The 19544-nt window shown below is 40.1% G+C and overlaps 1 protein-coding gene across 5 annotated transcripts in view; it reads left to right on the top strand.

The window, feature by feature from the left end:
• The window catches only part of PLCE1 (phospholipase C epsilon 1), a 127359-nt gene that overhangs the window by 70153 nt on the left and 37662 nt on the right, over nucleotides 1-19544 (top strand). For all 5 annotated transcript variants that reach the window (XM_079976209.1, XM_079976206.1, XM_079976207.1 and 2 more), the window contains 4 exons: nucleotides 647-963; nucleotides 14818-14963; nucleotides 16366-16624; nucleotides 18500-18714. In XM_079976209.1, the coding sequence (XP_079832335.1) occupies nucleotides 647-963; nucleotides 14818-14963; nucleotides 16366-16624; nucleotides 18500-18714 (937 nt within the window). The remainder of the gene's footprint in view (nucleotides 1-646; nucleotides 964-14817; nucleotides 14964-16365; nucleotides 16625-18499; nucleotides 18715-19544) is intronic.

The following is a 19544-nucleotide window of genomic DNA, read 5'->3' as shown; positions in this document are numbered from 1 at the left end:
GTAAATATCAATTATTTATGCCACTTGGGAGTTATCCTAGAGCAAAACAAAAACAAAAAACCCTTCCATTTCTGAAACAGATACAATTATTTTACTGCCCATCTGAAAGTAAATTCATATTGCTGTTGTAGACATTATAGTTGAACTTACTGTTTGACAGCCTTCATATGTGACAGGCATAGGCAAACTCCGGCTCTCCAGATGTTTTGGGACTACAATTCCCATCATCCCTGACCACTGGTCCTGTTAGCTAGGGATCATGGGAGTTGTAGTCCCAAAACATCTGGAGGGCCAGAGTTTGCCTATGCCTGATATATGAAATAGCTGGCAACAGCCATCAGTTGGTGAGCTGCCATGATTGCTACATTAGCAGGTGATAAAGTGGTCCATCACCCATAGACCGATGCTGTTTACTCGAAAGTGTAATTTGCCTGTGTTACAGGAAATTTTATGTAGCTGTGTTGGAGGACAATGATGTACAGATATTGAAAATGGAACTTCAGGTGCTATCCACTTGTAATAATAGAATATTTAATATTTTAAAACCCCCCACAAAATATGTCATGCATTTATTGTGAAATTCTAGTTAATAGCTGGAAAGAGGAAATCTACCTCTTTTAAAATTTTGTATTTTGTTTATTTTTAGAACGACAATTGAGTTCATCTATGGCTGGATCAAATGCCCTTGCTTCCACTGTAGCTGGTGTCAGTAAAGAACTTGTGGAACTTCAGCATCTCATTCAGTTTCCAGAGGAGGTTGCTAGTATTCTGACTGAGCAGGAGCAGGATCTCTACAGAAAAGTACTGCCAATCGACTACCTCTGCTTCTTAACCAGAGATTTGGGGAATGCTGAATGCCAGAGCAAACTATCAACTCTTAAGGCTTCTATTTCTGCAACTCTTCTTTCTGCCCCAAATGAGGAACACAATGCTGTTGAAGATTTGGTGACAAGATTCAACGAGGTAGGGTGAGGATTTTGATTATATACGCACATGGTTGGTTTTCTTTTATCTTGTTTGTGGAGTGGGTAAAGGGTACATTTTTTCAGTATTTGAGAGGAACTTGGGCATAGGGCCTACTGATGGGGCCCTTAACCTTTGACAAGAACTGGCAGGTTTACTAGCTGGTGGTAGCAGATGGCAGCAGTGACTGGGTTTAGCAGCAATTTCAATTTCCTACAACACTCCTAATGTATTGTGGCACTGAGGGTGCCATTTTGTTTTCCACGGTGCCCTACAGCAACACTATGTGATGGGCATTATGAGAAATTTAAATGTTGGCTAGATCCTGCTGCCAGCACCGTGCTGAGTGCTGATCTAGAACCAGGGACCTGTCATCTGCCTGAGCATGTTGGGTACTGCCATCAGGGCCTAGTGGTTTTAATAAGTTTATTTGGTTTCTTGTAAACTCATGCTCTTGTGGATAGCAGCCATATTGCTTAATTCTCTGAACTGTTTTGTTGCAGGCTAAACATGATCTTCTTAGTGGTCTGCATGTGGCATTATGAAACGGGGGTATCTAGATTACATTAACAGCTCACATGTATTTATCCATAATCCGCAGAAAACTAATTAAGCACTTTCATATGCTGTGATTGTTCTTCAAGAAGCTGCACTGTTTTTCTAAGTAGTTTTCTGGTGCAGCAAACCTTAGCCCAGTTTCTTTTTCTCAATTATTTTTCAAGGAGATGCTTAATTGCTTTGACTGTGACAGAGGGCCTCCCGTACCATTGCAGTGGTATAACTTAGCTGTGTTGAGCAGGTGTCCTGAACTGACTCAGGATGGCATTCTGTTGCAACAGAGACTCTTTGCTTTGCTAAGTCAACAGTAGTGAGAGCCACTGTACTAAAGTTTTGTGAATAACAGATACCGTAATAATTGATTTGTTATTTTGTAGCCACTTTCCCCATGGGACACGGGTGGCGCTGTGGGTTAAACACAGAGCCTAGGACTTGCCGATCAGAAGGTCGGCAGTTCAAATCCCTGCAACGGGGTGAGTTCGTGTTGCTCAGTCCCTGCTCCTGCCAACCCAGCAGTTCGAAAGCACGTCAAAGTGCAAGTAGATAAATAGGTACTGCCGCTATGGCGGGAAGGTAAACGGCATTTCCGTGCACTGCTCTGGTTCACCAGAAGCGGCTTAGTCATGCTGGCCACATGACCCGAAAGCTGTACGCCGGCTCCCTCGGCCAGTAAAGCGAGATGAGCACCGCAACCCCAGAGTCTGTCACGACTGGCCCAATGGTCAGGGGTCCCTTTACCTTTACCTAGCCACTTTCCCCAGTTTTAATGAGAAAAGCTTAGAGTGAGAGAGAAGGAGAGTAAGAGATGAGGGTAGAACACAAAGCCCTTGAAGGATTATAACTCACCTTCAGACACTGCAGGAGTTTCCATCATTCGTATGTGTGAGTCACCTGCATTTCCAGCTGGCAATATTCTTTTGAATAGTGTCTAAAAGGGATACTTGCATGGGAGAGATGTTCAGTGTCTTTTTGTATGCATGACCTTTTTTTTTTTGCTGAGACATTTCTGTTACCTCTCATCCGCCACAGCAGCTACTGTAACTTTCCATGAGAAGATTAAGCAAAGCAAAATAAGACAGGGGCAAAGCATCAAAACGACATGGGGAGGGAAATGAAATTTAATACTGTAGCAATAGCAACACTGTAGTAAAATGCCCAAAGTAGTTCTTTAAAGACTTTTGAGGGCACAAAAATACACCTTTCCTAGCAAGTCAACATTTTTCCTTATAAGGCAACGTGTGGGAGAGATGTTGCTTTACTGGGAAATCCTGAAGAAAGTCTTTACTGAAATGCATTTGGCATTTTACCCTTTGATTAAATTTCATATTTTTTCTGTATATTTTTGAGGCTTTGCCTCTTTTTTCTTCCTCCCCCCTTCCATCCCCTGCTTGTTCCTTCTGTTTTGTGATCTCCCCCATTTTTCTCTTGCGTTGTTTCCACAATCAAAGGCAATCTCATACCACTGTCTCCGGTTTGTTCAAAGGAGAACAACATTCCCGTTGCTCTAAATATCAGTTTGGAGATGATCCATTCATCACAAAAGCCACTCAGTCAATTATACGATGGGAACATGCTAAAACCATAAAATCAGAAACACTATAGATCTTTTCTTTGAAGTCTTTGTATTTATTTATTATTTTATTTTTATTTTTGCTTTGGTAGCCCTGTACTCTGAAGTGAAAGATACGTGCTAATGTGTTCAGAGTTCAGTAGAGCTTTGGGTACTATTCTGAAAAAAGGCGTTCCTTTTCTTCTTAACAACCTCTGATTCTTTTAAAATATGGGACACTTGCCAACTTGGAAGAAAGGTGGGATATAAATATATTAAATAGTAGTAGTAGTAGTAGCAGCAACAGCAGCAGCAGCAATGCTCCACAGTGGTACCTCGGGTTAAGTACTTAATTTGTTACAGAGGTCTGTTCTTAACCTGAAACTGTTCTTAACCTGAAGCACCACTTTAGCTAATGGGGCCTGCTGCGCTGCTGCTGCTGCACAATTTCTGTTCACATCCTGAAGCAAAGTTCTCAACCTGAGTTAATATTTCTGGGTTAGCGGAGTCTGTAACCTGAAGCGTAAGTAACCCGAGGTACCACTGTATATATATTGGCAAATGTTGACTTGAAAACTCCACCGCTTTTAACAATTCATAGGGGCGTAAAAATTTGATTTCAAAGGTTCTGCTATATTAAGGCCTTTGTTTTCACATATTACTTTTAAGATAAGATAATTTTCATAGGAAAAAAAGGAAGGTGCCTTATACAAAGTCAGACCATTTATCTCAGTATTATTTAGACTGTGTACTGAACAGCAGCTGCTCTCAAAGAGTTTCAGACTGGGGAAATTGTTGGTCCTACTTGGAGAGGCCAGCAATTGAACCATCAACCTTCTGCAAGAAAAGCAGGTGCTCTGTCACTGAGCTATGGTCCTTTCTTACTGAGGTATGGACCTCCCCTATATGGTTTGCAATATCTAAGGGTTGTCCATTCATATAGTGAAACTTCCCCTCTGTCTTCTCTCCTCATGTATCTGGATCCTCTGGGTCAGATTTGGGGGTGCTGGGAGAGACATGTTGAGGGGGAGAGGAGGCAAAGTTCTGTTGCTCTGACAGAAGTTATTCCGCTCACGCAATGACTTAGTTGGATTCAACCCTAAGAACCCTGGAAATGCTACTCATTTGTTGCTTCACACAATACTTACCTAAGGTAAGGGTAGGACTTGAATCAATGGCTTCAAGTTACAAGAAAGGGCATTCTGACTAAACATATGGGGGGGAAATCTGACAGTAAGAGCTGTTTGACAATGGAATGGTCTCCTTCAGGAATTTGTGTTCTTTCCTTCCTTTGAGGTTTTTAAGCAGTGTTTAGATAGCAGTCTGTCATGGATGCTTTAGCTGAGATTCTAAGCTTATTGCATTGAGACTTCAGTTAATGCAGTAGAAATTGGAAACTTTTTATTTCTATTTATATACTAGATAGTGAAATGTGCTTTTGCTAAATGTAATTTACAATTTTGGGGAAAATTTGATATATCAATTCTTTACATTATTTACAATATTAGCTGCATGTTCAATATGTTTGTCATACATACTCCATTAGCAACAGGGATTTTCTGTCCATCGCTGTTTATCTATTTGAAAGAAAATTCCTACAGAAAGAGTCATGCTTTGGTTGGCGAAAACCAGTAACTGCTTGCTGACTTCTGGCATTGCCTGCAAAAATAATTCACTATATTTATATTGTGGGAGCCAGAATGAATTTTTAGATGACAGACTCTTGACACTTAATGGGAGACAACTATTTCATACCATTGTCCTTTTTTTCCACTGCGCAATTATTGCATGCAAATGGCATATCATGTAACACTGCTTTTTCGTAAATTTTTGATAAATGCTAGTGCTAATTGATATTACTTAATAGTTTTTGCTTCCTGACAAAGGCATTTCATGTTTAATGTAGTTACCCATTCATTTCAGAGGGCTGTCCCTTGGGGTAGAATTTTTAACCAAATTAGTCAGTATAATGCTCTAAACATCAATTATGGCTGACCAAGAAATTCAGAAAGAAAATACTGCATGGCATTTTTTTATATCCTGTGCAGCTGTCTTACAAATTGTATGCTTTTGTACAGAAAAAAAGGATAACTGGTTATCTCCAGGAGCAAATGGCATACATTTCTTTCCAGTTTTTACTGATAGCTTCATATATTTAACTACTAGAAACCTGAAGCCTAACCATTCAGTCAGTACACGTTACCAATTTTAGACTAGTTTAAATACATTTTAGCTCTCAGCTGACAGGTAAGGTTCAATGCTGTCCAGCAGCACTGTAAAAATTATACTTTTTGTGTTGGCCTTCCATTATTCCATGTAGTCCTCAGCTGAGAATTGGTTTATAATGTTTTAGCTCTCCCCACATCGATTTAGTGAAAAATTGTGCTTTTTCTCGTAGCAAATTGTAAGTTCAATTCTATCCTTATTTGAATGACCGAGAAAACGGGGGAAAACATGCATTAAAAATGCTAAGAATTAAAGAAAAACCTTCCTTTTTCTTGTAATTTGAACATGTTGGTTTGGGTCCTATTCTTTGAAACAGTAGAAAACAAATTTGGACCATCACCTATGTACCATATTTTTCGCTCTATAAGACGCACCAGACCATAAGACGTTTTTGGAGGAGGAAAACGGGGGGGGGGGGGGTTCTGAATCCCAGAGGCCAGAACAGCAAGAGGGATCTGGCTTCTGGGATAGCCTCTTGCTGTTCTGGCTTCTGCGATGAAGACTCCCCCTGCCAGGAAGAGGCTACGCGTGGCTAAGCCAGAAGCCAGGACAGCAAGCAGGATAAACAGCACAGCGATCCCACCTGCTGTCCTGGCTTCTGGGATAGCCGCACGCAGCCTCTCCTGGGCAGCGGGAGGAAGGCTCCCCCAAGAGCCGTGCTCCCTTTAAAGAGCGCGCAGAGGCAGTGGCGTAGCGTGGGTTGTCAGCACCCGGGGCAAGGCAAGTAATTTGCGCCCCCTAACCCGTGGATTTGCGCCCCCTAACCCTACCCCTAACCCTAACCCCCAGATGTTGCGCCCGGTGCGGCCGGCCCCCCTGCACCCCCCACGCTACGCCACTGCGCAGAGGTCTTGGGGGCTTTTCCCCTAGGAGAGAGAAGGGCAGCCCTTTTCCCTCCTTGGGGAAAAGCCCCCATGCTCCACGTAGCTCTTTAAAGGGAGCGCTGAGCAGCGCCTCCGGCCTGGATTCGCTCCATAAGATGCACATACATTTCCCCTTACTTTTTAGGAGGGGAAAAGTGCGTCATAGAGCGAAAAATACGGTAATTTATTTTCAAATATTTGAAGGTGGCTATCATATCACCTCTTAATCATCTCTTCTCCAGGCTAAGCACACACAACTCCTTCAACCATTTCTCATGGTGCTTGGCCTCCACCCCCTCCCACCCCCCAATCTTTGTTGCTTTCTATCTGGGTATGTTACATAGGTTGCAGTTCCGCACCCCCTTAACTGGGAATTAGACCCAGTCAGCTCAATGGGACTTACTTCTGAGTAGACTGGTATAGCATTGCCACTTTAGCCTTTTAACAGAAAATAGAGATGTCTTAAAACTATCATTGTGCTTCAGCAGTGGGTGGAATGTAAATAAATATTTCTCTCTGCTAGTTCAGGATTTTTAGAATGCCTAGCTGGCTTTGCAGAAACCTTTTGAAAAGATTATGTTTGTACAAGTATCAAACTGTTTCCAGTCCTTCTTTGGAACAGTACATTTAACGTGGTGTATAATCATATTAAAACGGCCAAGGTTCTTTGTTAGGATATTCCTTTCCTCCCGAGCAAATTAGCCAGTCAATCTTATTCTAGTACAGGGACAATTACAGCTCTTACAAAAATCCATGTATCAAAATGTTGTAATATTCCTAGTTAGTGTTTGTACTGGATACGTGTCCTAGATAATCTTGGCAAAATAATCTTCATTGACTACAGCATTGTATGAAACTCATAATATGTAGCAACAGCATGAAAGCATTACCTAGGGTTGTATGAGGAAACTGCAGGAGAGCCGTAATAAGGAATAGTCAAATCCATTAAGGAATATTCATGCTAGGACTAAAAGCAATGGTGCAGGATATTCCCAAGCAATAGATGGCTGTGTTCATGGTTCACCAATGACAGGAGCGGAGAATCTTTTTACACCCGAATGCTGTGTTGCCTTTCACTATTCCCCCCCCCCGCCCATAGCTTTTGTAGTGTTCATATACCCAGGAATGTCCTATATAATTTTATATGTAGAAGCATGACCTCTGTTTGAGCATGAGATGTGACATTAGGGCAGAATTGGGTAACCTTTTTGGCCCGAAGGCTAGATTCTGGCTGTACTAACCCCTCTCAAGGACATTTTCCAGCTGGAGGGGGGGAGTGCAGGAGCAAAGCAGGACTAGTGAGGGGGGTGGCCTGGGGAGGGCTAGATGGGGAAGGCTGGCAAGCTGTGCTTGGGCCCTAGGCTTGAGGTCCCATCTCTGACCTATGGCCAAAATCATGCAGAGAGCAGGGAACCCGCTTTACAAATACACAGATGTACCTGGGAACTGACCTACTTAGGCTTTGGAAGGGGGGCAATGTCTTCAGCAACAGTTTAACTACCCCGGTGTAAATGATTGAACCAGGTGCTGTTGGACTCCAACTCTCATCAGATCTCCAGCCAGCATGGGAGTTGTAGTTCAGGAACACCTGTAGGGGAATCATATTGTCTACCCCTAGTGTATACAACTGGGATTTAACCTTTGGGATTACAAGAGCAAATCTAGGTTTTTGGTTTTAAGTATCAAACTGTACTTCTAGTGTTTTTAGTTCTTTATTTGAAATGGTTTTTCTTTCCTGGCTCCACTGCATTCAATCAGATGTGTTTTACTTACAGAATCATATCCACTCTTCATCTCTGTATACTGAGTGACAATAAAAGCATGAATATGTGATATGATCTTATTCAGGAATGTTAAAGAAATAGCTGATGAAAATGTTCACTAGGAACCAAGGTACAGCTCATATAGCAGCCTTTAGCTAAGCTACGTACCTTATGTGCTAATTTTTGCTTAAGTAGAGATTTTTTTATGTGATTATCTCAGAAGAGGAACAGGCTGTGTCCTATGGACGTCTTGTTCACATTCAAATAGGTCAGAGCATATTATTCCCTACCCAGCTGATATAGAATAATATATCTGAACCAGAAATACAATGACTTTATTTATTGATTGATTGATTGATTGATTATAAAATATTTATGTTTGGGCCTGAGTTTTGAAGATTAAGACCTAGGTCCCATGACTGAGCTGAATGGGGTTTGGAATAGGTGCAAGTCTCTCTTCGCCCTGCCCTGCCACTCCCCTGGAATGTGGTTCATTACAGCATCTTCACTTTTGAAATTGACTCTTGTATTATAGGTAGAAAAGATGTATATAAGTAAGTGAATCAGTTGATAAAATACCATGGTTTGTATTCATTGTAGCACTGAAGTAAATGTTCCATCAGTGCAAAGATTTCTCCTGTGTGTCTCCTAGATCTGGTCTGCAGTTTCTCCCAGTCCTCCAGAGCAGATCTGGGGACAATGCAGAGGGAGAAGAGGGAGAAATCCCCCTGCACTACCAATAATTATTGCACTAGCCCAAAAGATTAGCTAAATACCGCCCTATAAGTTGGAATCCTCAGGTTTTATCTCTTGAACCACATTTATTTCTACTTGTAATAGGTTTTTTTTGTTTTTGTCTAGGACATGTTGCTTCACTTTTCAAAGGCTTTGTTTGCATTCCAGTCCAGTTTTATATTTATTTGTTTACACTGTAAGGTTTAGAAATATATGTACTTTTTGCTGTACTAGTCTCTGCGGGCCCCTAATCTCATCCACAGTTTACAACTATATTTCTCTGTCTTCATGGCTGTGTAAAGAATTTTTCCTCCTGCTTGTGCCAGATCTTTTCTCAGATAAAAAAGTTTTCTTTTACTGATGTGTCTACTCAGTTCACAAACAGCAGCTTTAAAATTCTGTCTAGTAATTGAAAAAAACAATTACTTGTTCCAATATGCTCATAATTATATTCATAATTAATTAGAAACAAATGCATAATTTTAGAGCACTCAAGTTATTTCACTGTAATCCTTCCAAGCAAGTTTCCTGCCTAAGATATAAATTAAAAGATGTAACACTTTGATCCACTAGATAACATCATTGGGCTTAATGTGACTTTATAAAAGCTGTTATAGCTTAAGCTTGGGGTTTGACTGCACGTTTGCCATTGCTCTGTAAAAGCTTGGCTTTACTAATGTGCATGCAGTTGTTGTTATGCTTGTTCAAGTCTGTCCAGCTTATTATTTTCACCCCCCAAACTGTTGTAGCATGTTATTGACCAAAGAAGTAAGGAGGGAACTGGTCTCAGAAGCTGTTCTACAAACACTGTATGGCCTGTTGTTGTTGGCTTGTCACTTGGTGTCCTCAGCACTGGTTACAACTATATTCCTTTGTTGTTTCTTTGTAAATTATTTAGTGTATTTGAACAAGGTGATATGCAGAGCAGTGGTCAAGCTTCTCCAGAGCAAAGTGGTCAAGGGCAGATAACTCTGTCTTGGCCTTACTTGCCTCGCAGTGCCTTTATAGGGTGGTCCATCAGGGCCAGCCCAGGACATTTTGCAGCTTCAAGCAAAACAGAGAATGCTGCCTGCCCCAACTCTGCTGCACAGACGGGCATGGAGGCAGGCATGGCAATGGCTCTGGTGCCCCCCCCCCACCTTGTAGAGCACATTTAGTGGAAAGACAGAGTAACCTAGAACCATCGGGGAAAGCTGTGTTGTGCTTAGTGAAAAGTTTAAAGGGGGCTCTGTGAATACAGTGGATCCTCTGGATACGAATTAAATTTGTTCCGGGGGTCCATACTTAACCTGCAAAGTCCGTAACTGGAGGTGCCACTTCTGTGCACGTGCGCGGTGCGATAGAGCGCTTCTGCGCATGTGTGCGTGGCGAAACCTGGAAGTATACACTTCCGGGTTTGCTGCGTTCGCAACCCAAAAGTTACATATCCAGAGTGGTACGTAACTCGAGGGTTCACTGTAGTTCCAGTTAGGGTTGTGCATTTTTTTCCTCATATGAGGAAAAATGTGAAAAAAGACTATCAGTGTTTCTCCCATGAGCATATTAGTTCTGGATTAGAGGGGAGAGCTGAAATGGTTTTCCCCCACTTGTTCCACTGAAATAAGTCTGTCTGTCACCTGAGGGACACTGTTGGCTTCAACCCAAGCTCTTTTATAATAATCACAAGTATTTAAAATGTTTTGAGGGGGAGATTCTGTAGTCTTACAATTCATTCTTTTTATTTTATTTTTGTCTAATGGAGATGCTTCTCAAAATGCACCTCTGAATATTGCCTACTGCTTTAGATGTGAAAGTATGAAACATTTGTATTGCCAAGCTGTTTACAGGTTAAATAGTTAAGCAGTAGCACTTCTAAAGAAATTTGAAACCCTTTTTATAGTTCCATATTCTCTTTTGTGCTTGAGGCTTTCCAAGCTTCTGTTTACATTACCAGGACAACTGGCCAAAGCTATGCTGTGCTTAGTGTAGAGTTTAAAGGAGGCTTTATGAATAATTCCAACTGGAGCTATGTATTCTTTCTGCTATGGGTAAATGTGATCTAGTTCTAGGTTATGCAATTATCCATCTTACTTTGTTCACTTACAACAAGTGTAATACAATAAGTAAACAGTCTGAAAGGTCTATTAATTTCCTGATTCACTTATCAACCAGTTTGCTTGTCTTGTTTTTCCTTTATGGGTTATTCATAGGGCATATGCATAACAACACAGTCCTATGCCAGTCTGCACAGTAGTAAATCTTCTTGTGTCCAATGGAGCTTGCTCCTCTGAAAATGAGCATAGGATAGCAGCCTATGTGTGATTTATTTACTTGAGATTCTGAAAGCATAGTAGTTAATTGGGTGATTCGCTAGCCTTGCAGATGTCCCTTTTTTTGTTCTGAAATGTTTATCTGTTTGAGACAAAGAGAACTTTGCAGCTTACATCCTCAGCAGCGTTGTGCACAGCTGAAACTGTGAATAAGATACTCTTGTTTTTGGATTTCCCCAAAGCATTTAATGGACTAGCATAAGGGAAATTGTTTACAGTGGTACCTCAGGTTACATACGCTTCAGGTTACTTACGCTTCAGGTTACACACTCCACTAACCCAGAAATAGTGCTTCAGGTTAAGAACTTTGCTTCAGGATAAGAACAGAAATCTGGCTCCGGCGGTGCAGCAGCAGCAGGAGGCCCCATTAGCTAAAGTGGTACTTCAGGTTAAGAACAGTTTCAGGTTAAGAACGGACCTCCGGAATGAATTAAGTACTTAACCTGAGGTACCACTGTATTAACCATTAGCATTTTCCTTTGTATGTTAAAATTAAGAGCTAGATACATATCCTTAAAAATAAAAATAAGGGCATGCTAGCAACACCCCTATTCTCAAATATTATTGCCTAACTTTCACCGCCAAACCATTTGCCTGAAGGACACAACCACAAGTTTGAGTGCATACATAAATGCTAAGCCTAACCTTGTCTTTCCCCTGGCTAGCATGACAGCAGCAGGAGCAGAGGAGGGACACTGCAACATGATCTTTGTTCTGGAAATTTGCACATTTTCTCCTCCTTGCTCACCCACTGCTTGACTTTGTGCTACATGTGAACTGTCTCATGCTCTACTCAAGGCTCTGCTGTGTATATGTTGCGCTCATTTTGTTCTCGACTTCCACCGATTTAAAAACCAAGGAAGTGCTGGCTCATTTACGTAAATATATTATAAAATGTAACGGTGCAATAGTATTTTATCGGTGCTTAAAGTATAGTTCAGCATTGGCATTGATAAGATGGCCATAGTGCTGGGCAGAGCAATCTTTACCCAGGGAGCAGTAGGACAGTCACGGCCTCCAAACCCTAGCTGGCTTGCATCAGCCAGGATAGGAAGTGAGGAAGTTTATTTTTTGATGCAAAGACTGGTACCAACTCAGGGACTCAAGGCATAAGGCCCCTTGAGGGATCTGGGGTGCTTTAGATTTCCTGCACCTCCACCACATGTGGAAAAAGAATATCATGGCTTATCCAACATTTATTGCATCCCCTCTCATTTATCATTTTATTATTCAATGAGTTCCATTGCCACTGTACTGCCATTTTTATGCAGTTATCCTTGTAACTCATTGCTGCTGGAAAATTGGAACCCTTTTAAGAATTCTGATAGCTGCTTTGTAATTGTCACTGTACTGCCATTGATTTTTATGGTGATATTTTGAATTAGGGTTTGAATGAACTGTGGATTGCTTTTATTGTTGGCCTCTTTGCACCCCCCCCCAAATATATATATATTATTTTAAAGAAATAATTAAAGTTTTGGGGTTGCCTATGCTGGATTAAATTGAAGCTCTGAGTAAAAGCAGATAAAATTGCCTCTCTCTTGGACTTTGCTGTACAGTATTTGATTTGCTGTTCTATCAGTCAACAATCAGATGTTCAGGAGATGTTATCTAAATTACAGTAAAATTATATACTGTATAATCCATCTGTTTTTTGTAGATAATTTTAAATTAGTTCAACACATTCTTGTGGTTGACTTTACAAGGTTTGTGTCTTTAAATTTAGCTGTCAGTAGAAGATGAAATAGTTTTCTGTCTTTGAAGGGAAATGCGTTTTTATCTGTTATGTGAAGCTCTCATCACTGAAGATATCTCTGCAAACATAAATTGCAAATCCTTCAGAACTCAAGAAGGAAACTAAATGTAGAAAAAAAATCACATTTTTATCTCATGTTGATAAGTGTTTACACAATGGGGGGAAAACAAACCCTAGGGAATTTCGTTGTAAAATAGTCCAGTTGGTTTGAATTAGATTTCCATGTGAAATATAGCTTTTACTTACTTACTTTTTTTTCTTTAATAAAAGTTGTGGGAAAGTAAATGGAACATTTTCTGAGTGATAAATAGTAGCCATCTATATGTGATCAGGGTTTGAACACACAAAAATCTATATATGAAGATGATTGTTCTCACTGAGCCTAATGAAATATGAGAATTGCAAGTACAGTCACAGTGGGAAAATGGGATTTTAGATCAAACTGAAGCTGGGATTTTTTGCATGTTAATATTAGTATAGCTCTGAGAACTCAACCTATAGTCAAAATCTATTTATTCTAAATTATTTCTGATATTGAACAATATTTTTTATTCTATTTTTTTAGTGAAGTACTATGTATATCAAAAAGCTATAGATGGAGGGGCATCATTATACATTTTTACAAGTGACATGATTTTAAATTTCCTTTTGGAAAAAATGTTGCTCAAAAACAAGAGGGTTTGTTAATTTTTCTTTACAGTTATTGCATCCTCAGGACAGTGTTATGGAGAAGATCCCATTATAAAATATTTTTTGATGAATGCTGAGCTGTGCTACTGGGGTTTTCCAACCCCCAAACCATGTAGACCAGGGATGGTCAATGCGCCTTCTAGATGCTGTTGGCTTCCGCTTCTCATCAGCCCCAGCCAGTATGGCCAGTCATCAAGGTTAATGGGGGCTAGAGCTTGTTTGTGTGGTAGGCATATTACACACTCCTCGCCTGGGCCAAAATGAGGGTGCACAATGGATTGGACATGAGTGTGGGTTGGAACAGATGACAGATTTATTGACTACACTGCAGTCAGTGAGGTTGGTATGGAACTGGAGCCAGGATCTGTTTGCCCAATAAGGCTTCTGATACGAAGTTCAATACACCATTCTAGCACACCCGCTGGGGAATTCTGTGGGAGTTAATGAGCATAAAGGACCCAGCGCAGCAGAGGTCAATGCAACTGTCAACCAGAGGTGAGTGGCACCATACCTGGCCACCTGAGCTCAGGCCAGGAGCTGGTGCATCCTCTCAAAACCCCAGTGCCATACCTGCCTAATTTGTGACAGGTAGATAGCTTAAATAAATGGTACCGACTGAGAAAAAGGCAAAAGCCTCTTAACCCCAGGGCCAACTGTGATGGAAATTAAAATTTCTTCCTGACTCTACAGTCGTACCTTGGACCCCAAATGCCTTGCGACTCAAACGTTTTGGCTCCCGAATGCCACAAACCCAGAAATGAGTGTTCTGGTTTGTGAACGTTCTTTGGAACCTGAACATCCAACGTGGCTTCCTTGGCTTCCGATTGGCTGCAGGAGCTTCCTGCAGCCAATCGGAATCTGCGCTTTGGTTTCCTAACGTTTTGGAAGTCGAATGGACTTCCGGAACAGATTCCATTCAACTTCTGAGGTACCACTGTAGTATAAAAGGAGGGAGGGGTGGGAAATATGGCCATTGTAATGGCAGGTGACCTGGCATTTTAAGGCGTCTGATGCCACACTCCCTTCTCAAAGATGCCACAGGGCCATGTGAGATTGCGAGGCCCTGCAAGATCTCAGGGAAGACCTGCTCTTCCCTTCACTATTTAGAAGCACCAAATCAGGCGCAATATCTGGAGGATACCATGTTGGCTCTGCCTGATGTGGACTTAAAGTGATTTACTTTTGCAGGAGTTCAGTTTCATCCTGCCCATGTTTACTCTAAAGAATGTCCTATTGATTTGAGAGGTACTTCCAAGTAAGTTTGCTTAGTCATCCAGCCCTTTCAAGTCAGTTGCTTGAAAACTGAGATAACTTATTTAACAGGTTATGTGAGTATAAAGAATAGGATACAAATATGAGTGATTTGTTTTTTGTATTGTATTGTATATTTTTTTTTTATTTTAAGGTGAGCTCTTGGGTGACATGGCTGATTCTGACTGCTGGGTCTATGGAGGAAAAGCGAGAAGTCTTCTCCTATGTGGTACACGTGGCAAAATGCTGCTGGAACATGGGCAACTACAACGCTGTCATGGAGTTCTTGGCAGGCCTAAGGTACTTGCAGCTCATTCTTCAAATGATGGAGACTCATCATAGATTAAACTACAGCTTCTGTTACTTGCAGCTGTCCTTTTAAAAAAATAAACAGTGGACTACACGCCATCAGTCACACTGCTAAATAGTGTTCTGTTGCTAAGTTGCTTCGTTTATCTTGTCCAGGGAGTTTATGACAGGCTGTTTTGGGAAAATTCACTAAGATGGATGACGGAGGTTAAAATTGGTGAAAGACAGGTCTTTTCTCACAATTCTCCAGAGACCACATCATTTATCTTTCTAAACAATAAACATGGAAACTTAAAAATAAAATAAAACACCAGCTTTCTAAGAGCATAGATAACAGAAAAAGGCATTCTAGAGATTAAAAGGAAGACCACAAAACTTTTGATAGAAATTGTTTCTTACCCAACTCAAAAATGTTAAAAACCCTTCTTACTCCATTTTTCATTAACATTTTATTGATGTTATTGAAAATCAAAAGAATATAAATACAAAGCAAGAATTAAAGGTAATGATAAGTCTCTTCCCTAGCATCTTGGAAATGCCAACTCCTTTTTGCACTGTGGCCACTGTGAGAACAGGGTGCTGGGTTAGATTAGCCAGGGGTCAGCAAACTTTTCCAGCAGGGGGCCGGTCCACTGTCCCTCAGACTTTGTGGGGGGCTGGGGCTATATTTTTTTTTGGGGGGGGATGAACCAATTCCTATGCCCCACAAATAACCCAGAGATGCATTTTAAATAAAAGGGCACATTCTACTCATGTAAAACTACGCTGATTCCCGTACCGTCAGCTGGCCGGATTTAGAAGGCGATTGGGCTGGATCCGGCCCCCGGACCTTAGTCTGCCTACCCATGGATTAACCTTTGGCCTGATCAAACAAGCTCTTATTATGTTGTTATGAATAAATTGTTAAGCTATAACAAAAAAGTCCTGTGTGTGTGTGTGTGTGTGTGTGTGTGTGTGTGTAAAGAAACTGTGCAAGTAACCAAGGCTTTATTTGGATTTTTCAGTACAGCCACAGTTCTTGCAGCCAACTGGGCAAGCCACTGCTCTGCTTTCAAAGGAGCTTGTCTCACTGACAATTTAAAAGACCCATCATGCAAAATCAGTGATACTTTTTATTATTAACTACATTGCATAGCATTTGATAATCTCAAATCCTGTGGTTACAAGAGGTGTGTAGCCTTTTTATACAAATTGTCCCAGTTAGGAATTTTAAAGGAACCCTGCTTTTTTATCCATTTTTGCATACATAAGTAACATAAGTAGATGTGAGTTTCATTTTTCAAAAAAGAGCAACAGTGTAAATGAACTGTGAACAAAAGCTTTTTAGCATGCAGCAGTCTGATTTGAATTAATAAACTTCAGAATATGATTTGCTTGCTTTTTTCTCAAATAGGTCAAGAAAAGTTTTAAAAATGTGGCAATTCATGGACCAGTCTGATATTGAAACAATGAGAAGTTTGAAAGATGCAATGGCACAACACGAATCATCATCCGAATATAGAAAAGTTGTCAACAGAGCTCTGAATATCCCAGGCTGTAAAGTCGTTCCTTTCTGTGGTGTATTTTTAAAAGAACTCTGTGAAGTTTTGGATGGGACTGCAAGCCTCATCAGACTTTGTCCTCAGTATAACTCTCAGGATGAAACACTGGAGGTAAACTAATGAGAGATAGCATTAATTGCTAAAAGACCAGCAATAGTTCCTGCTTTTATTAATAATTGTCCACATATGAAAATGTACATGCATACATGCAGTGCTACAGGAATGATAGGGGTGGATTTTGGATTGGTTTTTATTTTAGTGCCTTGTCTAATTTGCACTTCCTGAAACTATTTGCAGACTGGGGGAAAACATAGCTATTTCTTTCACACTCCTCTTAATTTTGCAATGCAGTTCTCCAAACAAAGGAAGTATGGAGAAATTTATATATTAGGGGAAAGTGCATAAAGATGCATATACCGGTGAAAATAATGCACAGAAATGTATAGAAAAAAAGTCTTTCAAAATTTGTGTATTAGACAAAACTGCATGCATTAGGAGAAATGAACATTAAAATGCTGGTGATTTTTCATGACAACTTTTTTAAAAAAATGCAAACTGATGCAGAAATATGGAGAATTCATGACTGGAAGAATGAGAAAGTGAAATTGGACCTTCCAGCTCTACAGTTCTATGGTTCTGTAACAGATCCTTTTGTCCCTTTTCTAAATTGATGTGTAACGTAAAAACACAACACGAATCATCCGAATATAGAAAAGTCTTCCAATAGCTTTCTCTTGTCTAGCTGCTGAATTGGACTGTTTTGGATTAGGTGATGAAAGAATTATAGATCCCCACTTTATAGTGCTGTTTGCTGCCTTTTTCCTCCACAAAGTCTGTAAATTGCCAATGCCAAATTACAATTAATTAATAAGATTATTACTGTTAATCATAATCTTGTTATCTAACAGTAGTATGTACCATATGTGTTCAGTGTTGGAAATCTAGACTATGATCCAAAAGGTCTTCAAGAGGCTTGTGACCTGTTGTTGTTGTTGTTGTTGTTACTCTTATTCTTTGAAAAGCTGGCACCCAGCTGGGATGGGAGTGGGGAGAGACAAAGCACAAAGCTCCCTAAGACTCATGGAACTGAGTCTATCATTCTTTGGACCTTGTCTGTGCATTTTGAATCAATATGAATGTTGTAAATTAATTTCCAATATTGCCTCTGTTAAATATTTGGGTTTTACATCTTCAAATTCACATATTACACAGCGATATCATTGTTAACATAAAGTCAAATTAATGTTTGACACCGTAAGCATGCAGGCTGATTTTGGTCATAACTGGCATGCAATATGTACCTATGAAATAATGTGCAGCTTGCAGCTTAAATGAAATACTCTAAAAGCCTCAGCTTTTATCTTAAATATAAAGGTAGACCCTTGTTATCGTAACGTTAATTTGGAAATGATGCGGGCCTTAGGCATGTAATTGGAACAGGGCCTTGTTTTGGTTAATTAAACTTACTTCCAAATTTGTGTGTTCATAACTACTGCCTAAAATATATCTAAAATTATGGTATGAAATATTCAGTGTCACTGTCTTGTAAAACAATCAGTTGGGTATTGTGCCAGCAAATACATGCATAGAATTGGAGGCAATAAATTCAGTCATTCCAGGGCAAAATTGTTGAGAGAGTGACAGAGACCGAGGAATTCAGAGTTCCTACTATGTATGCTATGCAAACAGCACTTTGGTCACATAGAGCCAGCATGTGTCTTAAAACGTGGTAGTAATTAAGGTTGCAATCCTATATCCGTTTTCCTGAGAGCAAACCCTATGCAACTCAATGAGACTTGCTGGTCAGCAGGCATGTGTAGACTTCTATTGTATGTAAGTAGATCTAACAGGATTCCAGCTGGCAGGGCACTACAGAATCACCTCCCACATACAAGATGCTGTTGCTGTTATCTTTTGGGTTGAAATGCCCATCTGAAGTAATTATGCTTACCAAAACATTGTTGATTTGCATGGATTTTCTTTTAGTTTGTTGCAGAATACAATGGGCAAGACAACTATTTACAACGGATAGGTCCAGACGGCTTACATAATACAGAAAAAGAATCAACAGCTAACTACATCTTTCAAACCATTCGGAGTTGTAATCGTAGCTTGGAATCTGAAGATGGAGAAGATAATTTCATCGACTATGAAAATGGAAATTCCAGAAAAAATTCTTTGAAGGACAGAAACCGCTATCAGTAAGGCTTTATGGTTTGGGTTTGTTGTTGTTGTTTTAATTCTTTTTAAATTTTGTTTTGCTAAACAAAACAAAAAACCATTTACAGTATTCTGTGTATAACACATCCACTAAAAATTCAAATAACAATATTTAGAAGGGAACAGTCTAATCAAATTGCCTATTGCAATCAATTAAAAGGCTTTTTGCATCTAACCATGCATTTTCTGTACTTCTGAAATGTTACTGTGTTTGCAAAATTGCTTCATAAACTATGATCTGAAGTTGACTTTCCCCCCACTAATCCCATAGTTAAAAGTAACTCCAGTTTGTTGGAGGTGAGATGACATTGTAAACTGTGGTTGATCTTAAATGAAAGCAGAAGCTTCTGAACTCCTCACAACCAGGCCAGAGGAGGACAAGTGTGGCGTGTAATCCCAAGACTATGTGTAAACCACCCCAACATGTCAGTTTTATATGTGTTTTCTTATTTTAATGAGCTTGCTATATAAAAGTAATTAATTTAGGAAATAAGTCATTTTAATGCAGCTTTCCCCAACCTGGTGTTGCCTAGATGTTTTGGGTTCTTAATTCCTGATCATTGACCACGCTCACTGGCAGTCATGGAAGCTGAGGTCCAAACCAGATGATGGGCACTAGGTTGGGGAAGGCTGCTTTAAAGCACATATCTGCTATATTGGACTGCTTCCATTTCCAGATATTTCTCAGAGTTATGCATGGAATCATGTCACTCAGACGTTTAGAATCCTTCTCATTAAATTTTATGTTCCCTCATGATGTAATTACTTCTAGGCAAAGCCGTTTCATCTTGTGCATGCAGCTTTTAGAAAG

The sequence above is a fragment of the Podarcis cretensis genome (assembly GCF_951804945.1).
Source record: "Podarcis cretensis genome assembly, chromosome: 5".
Taxonomy (NCBI): Eukaryota; Metazoa; Chordata; class Lepidosauria; order Squamata; family Lacertidae; genus Podarcis; species Podarcis cretensis.
This window is presented reverse-complemented; position numbering and strand designations above follow the sequence as displayed.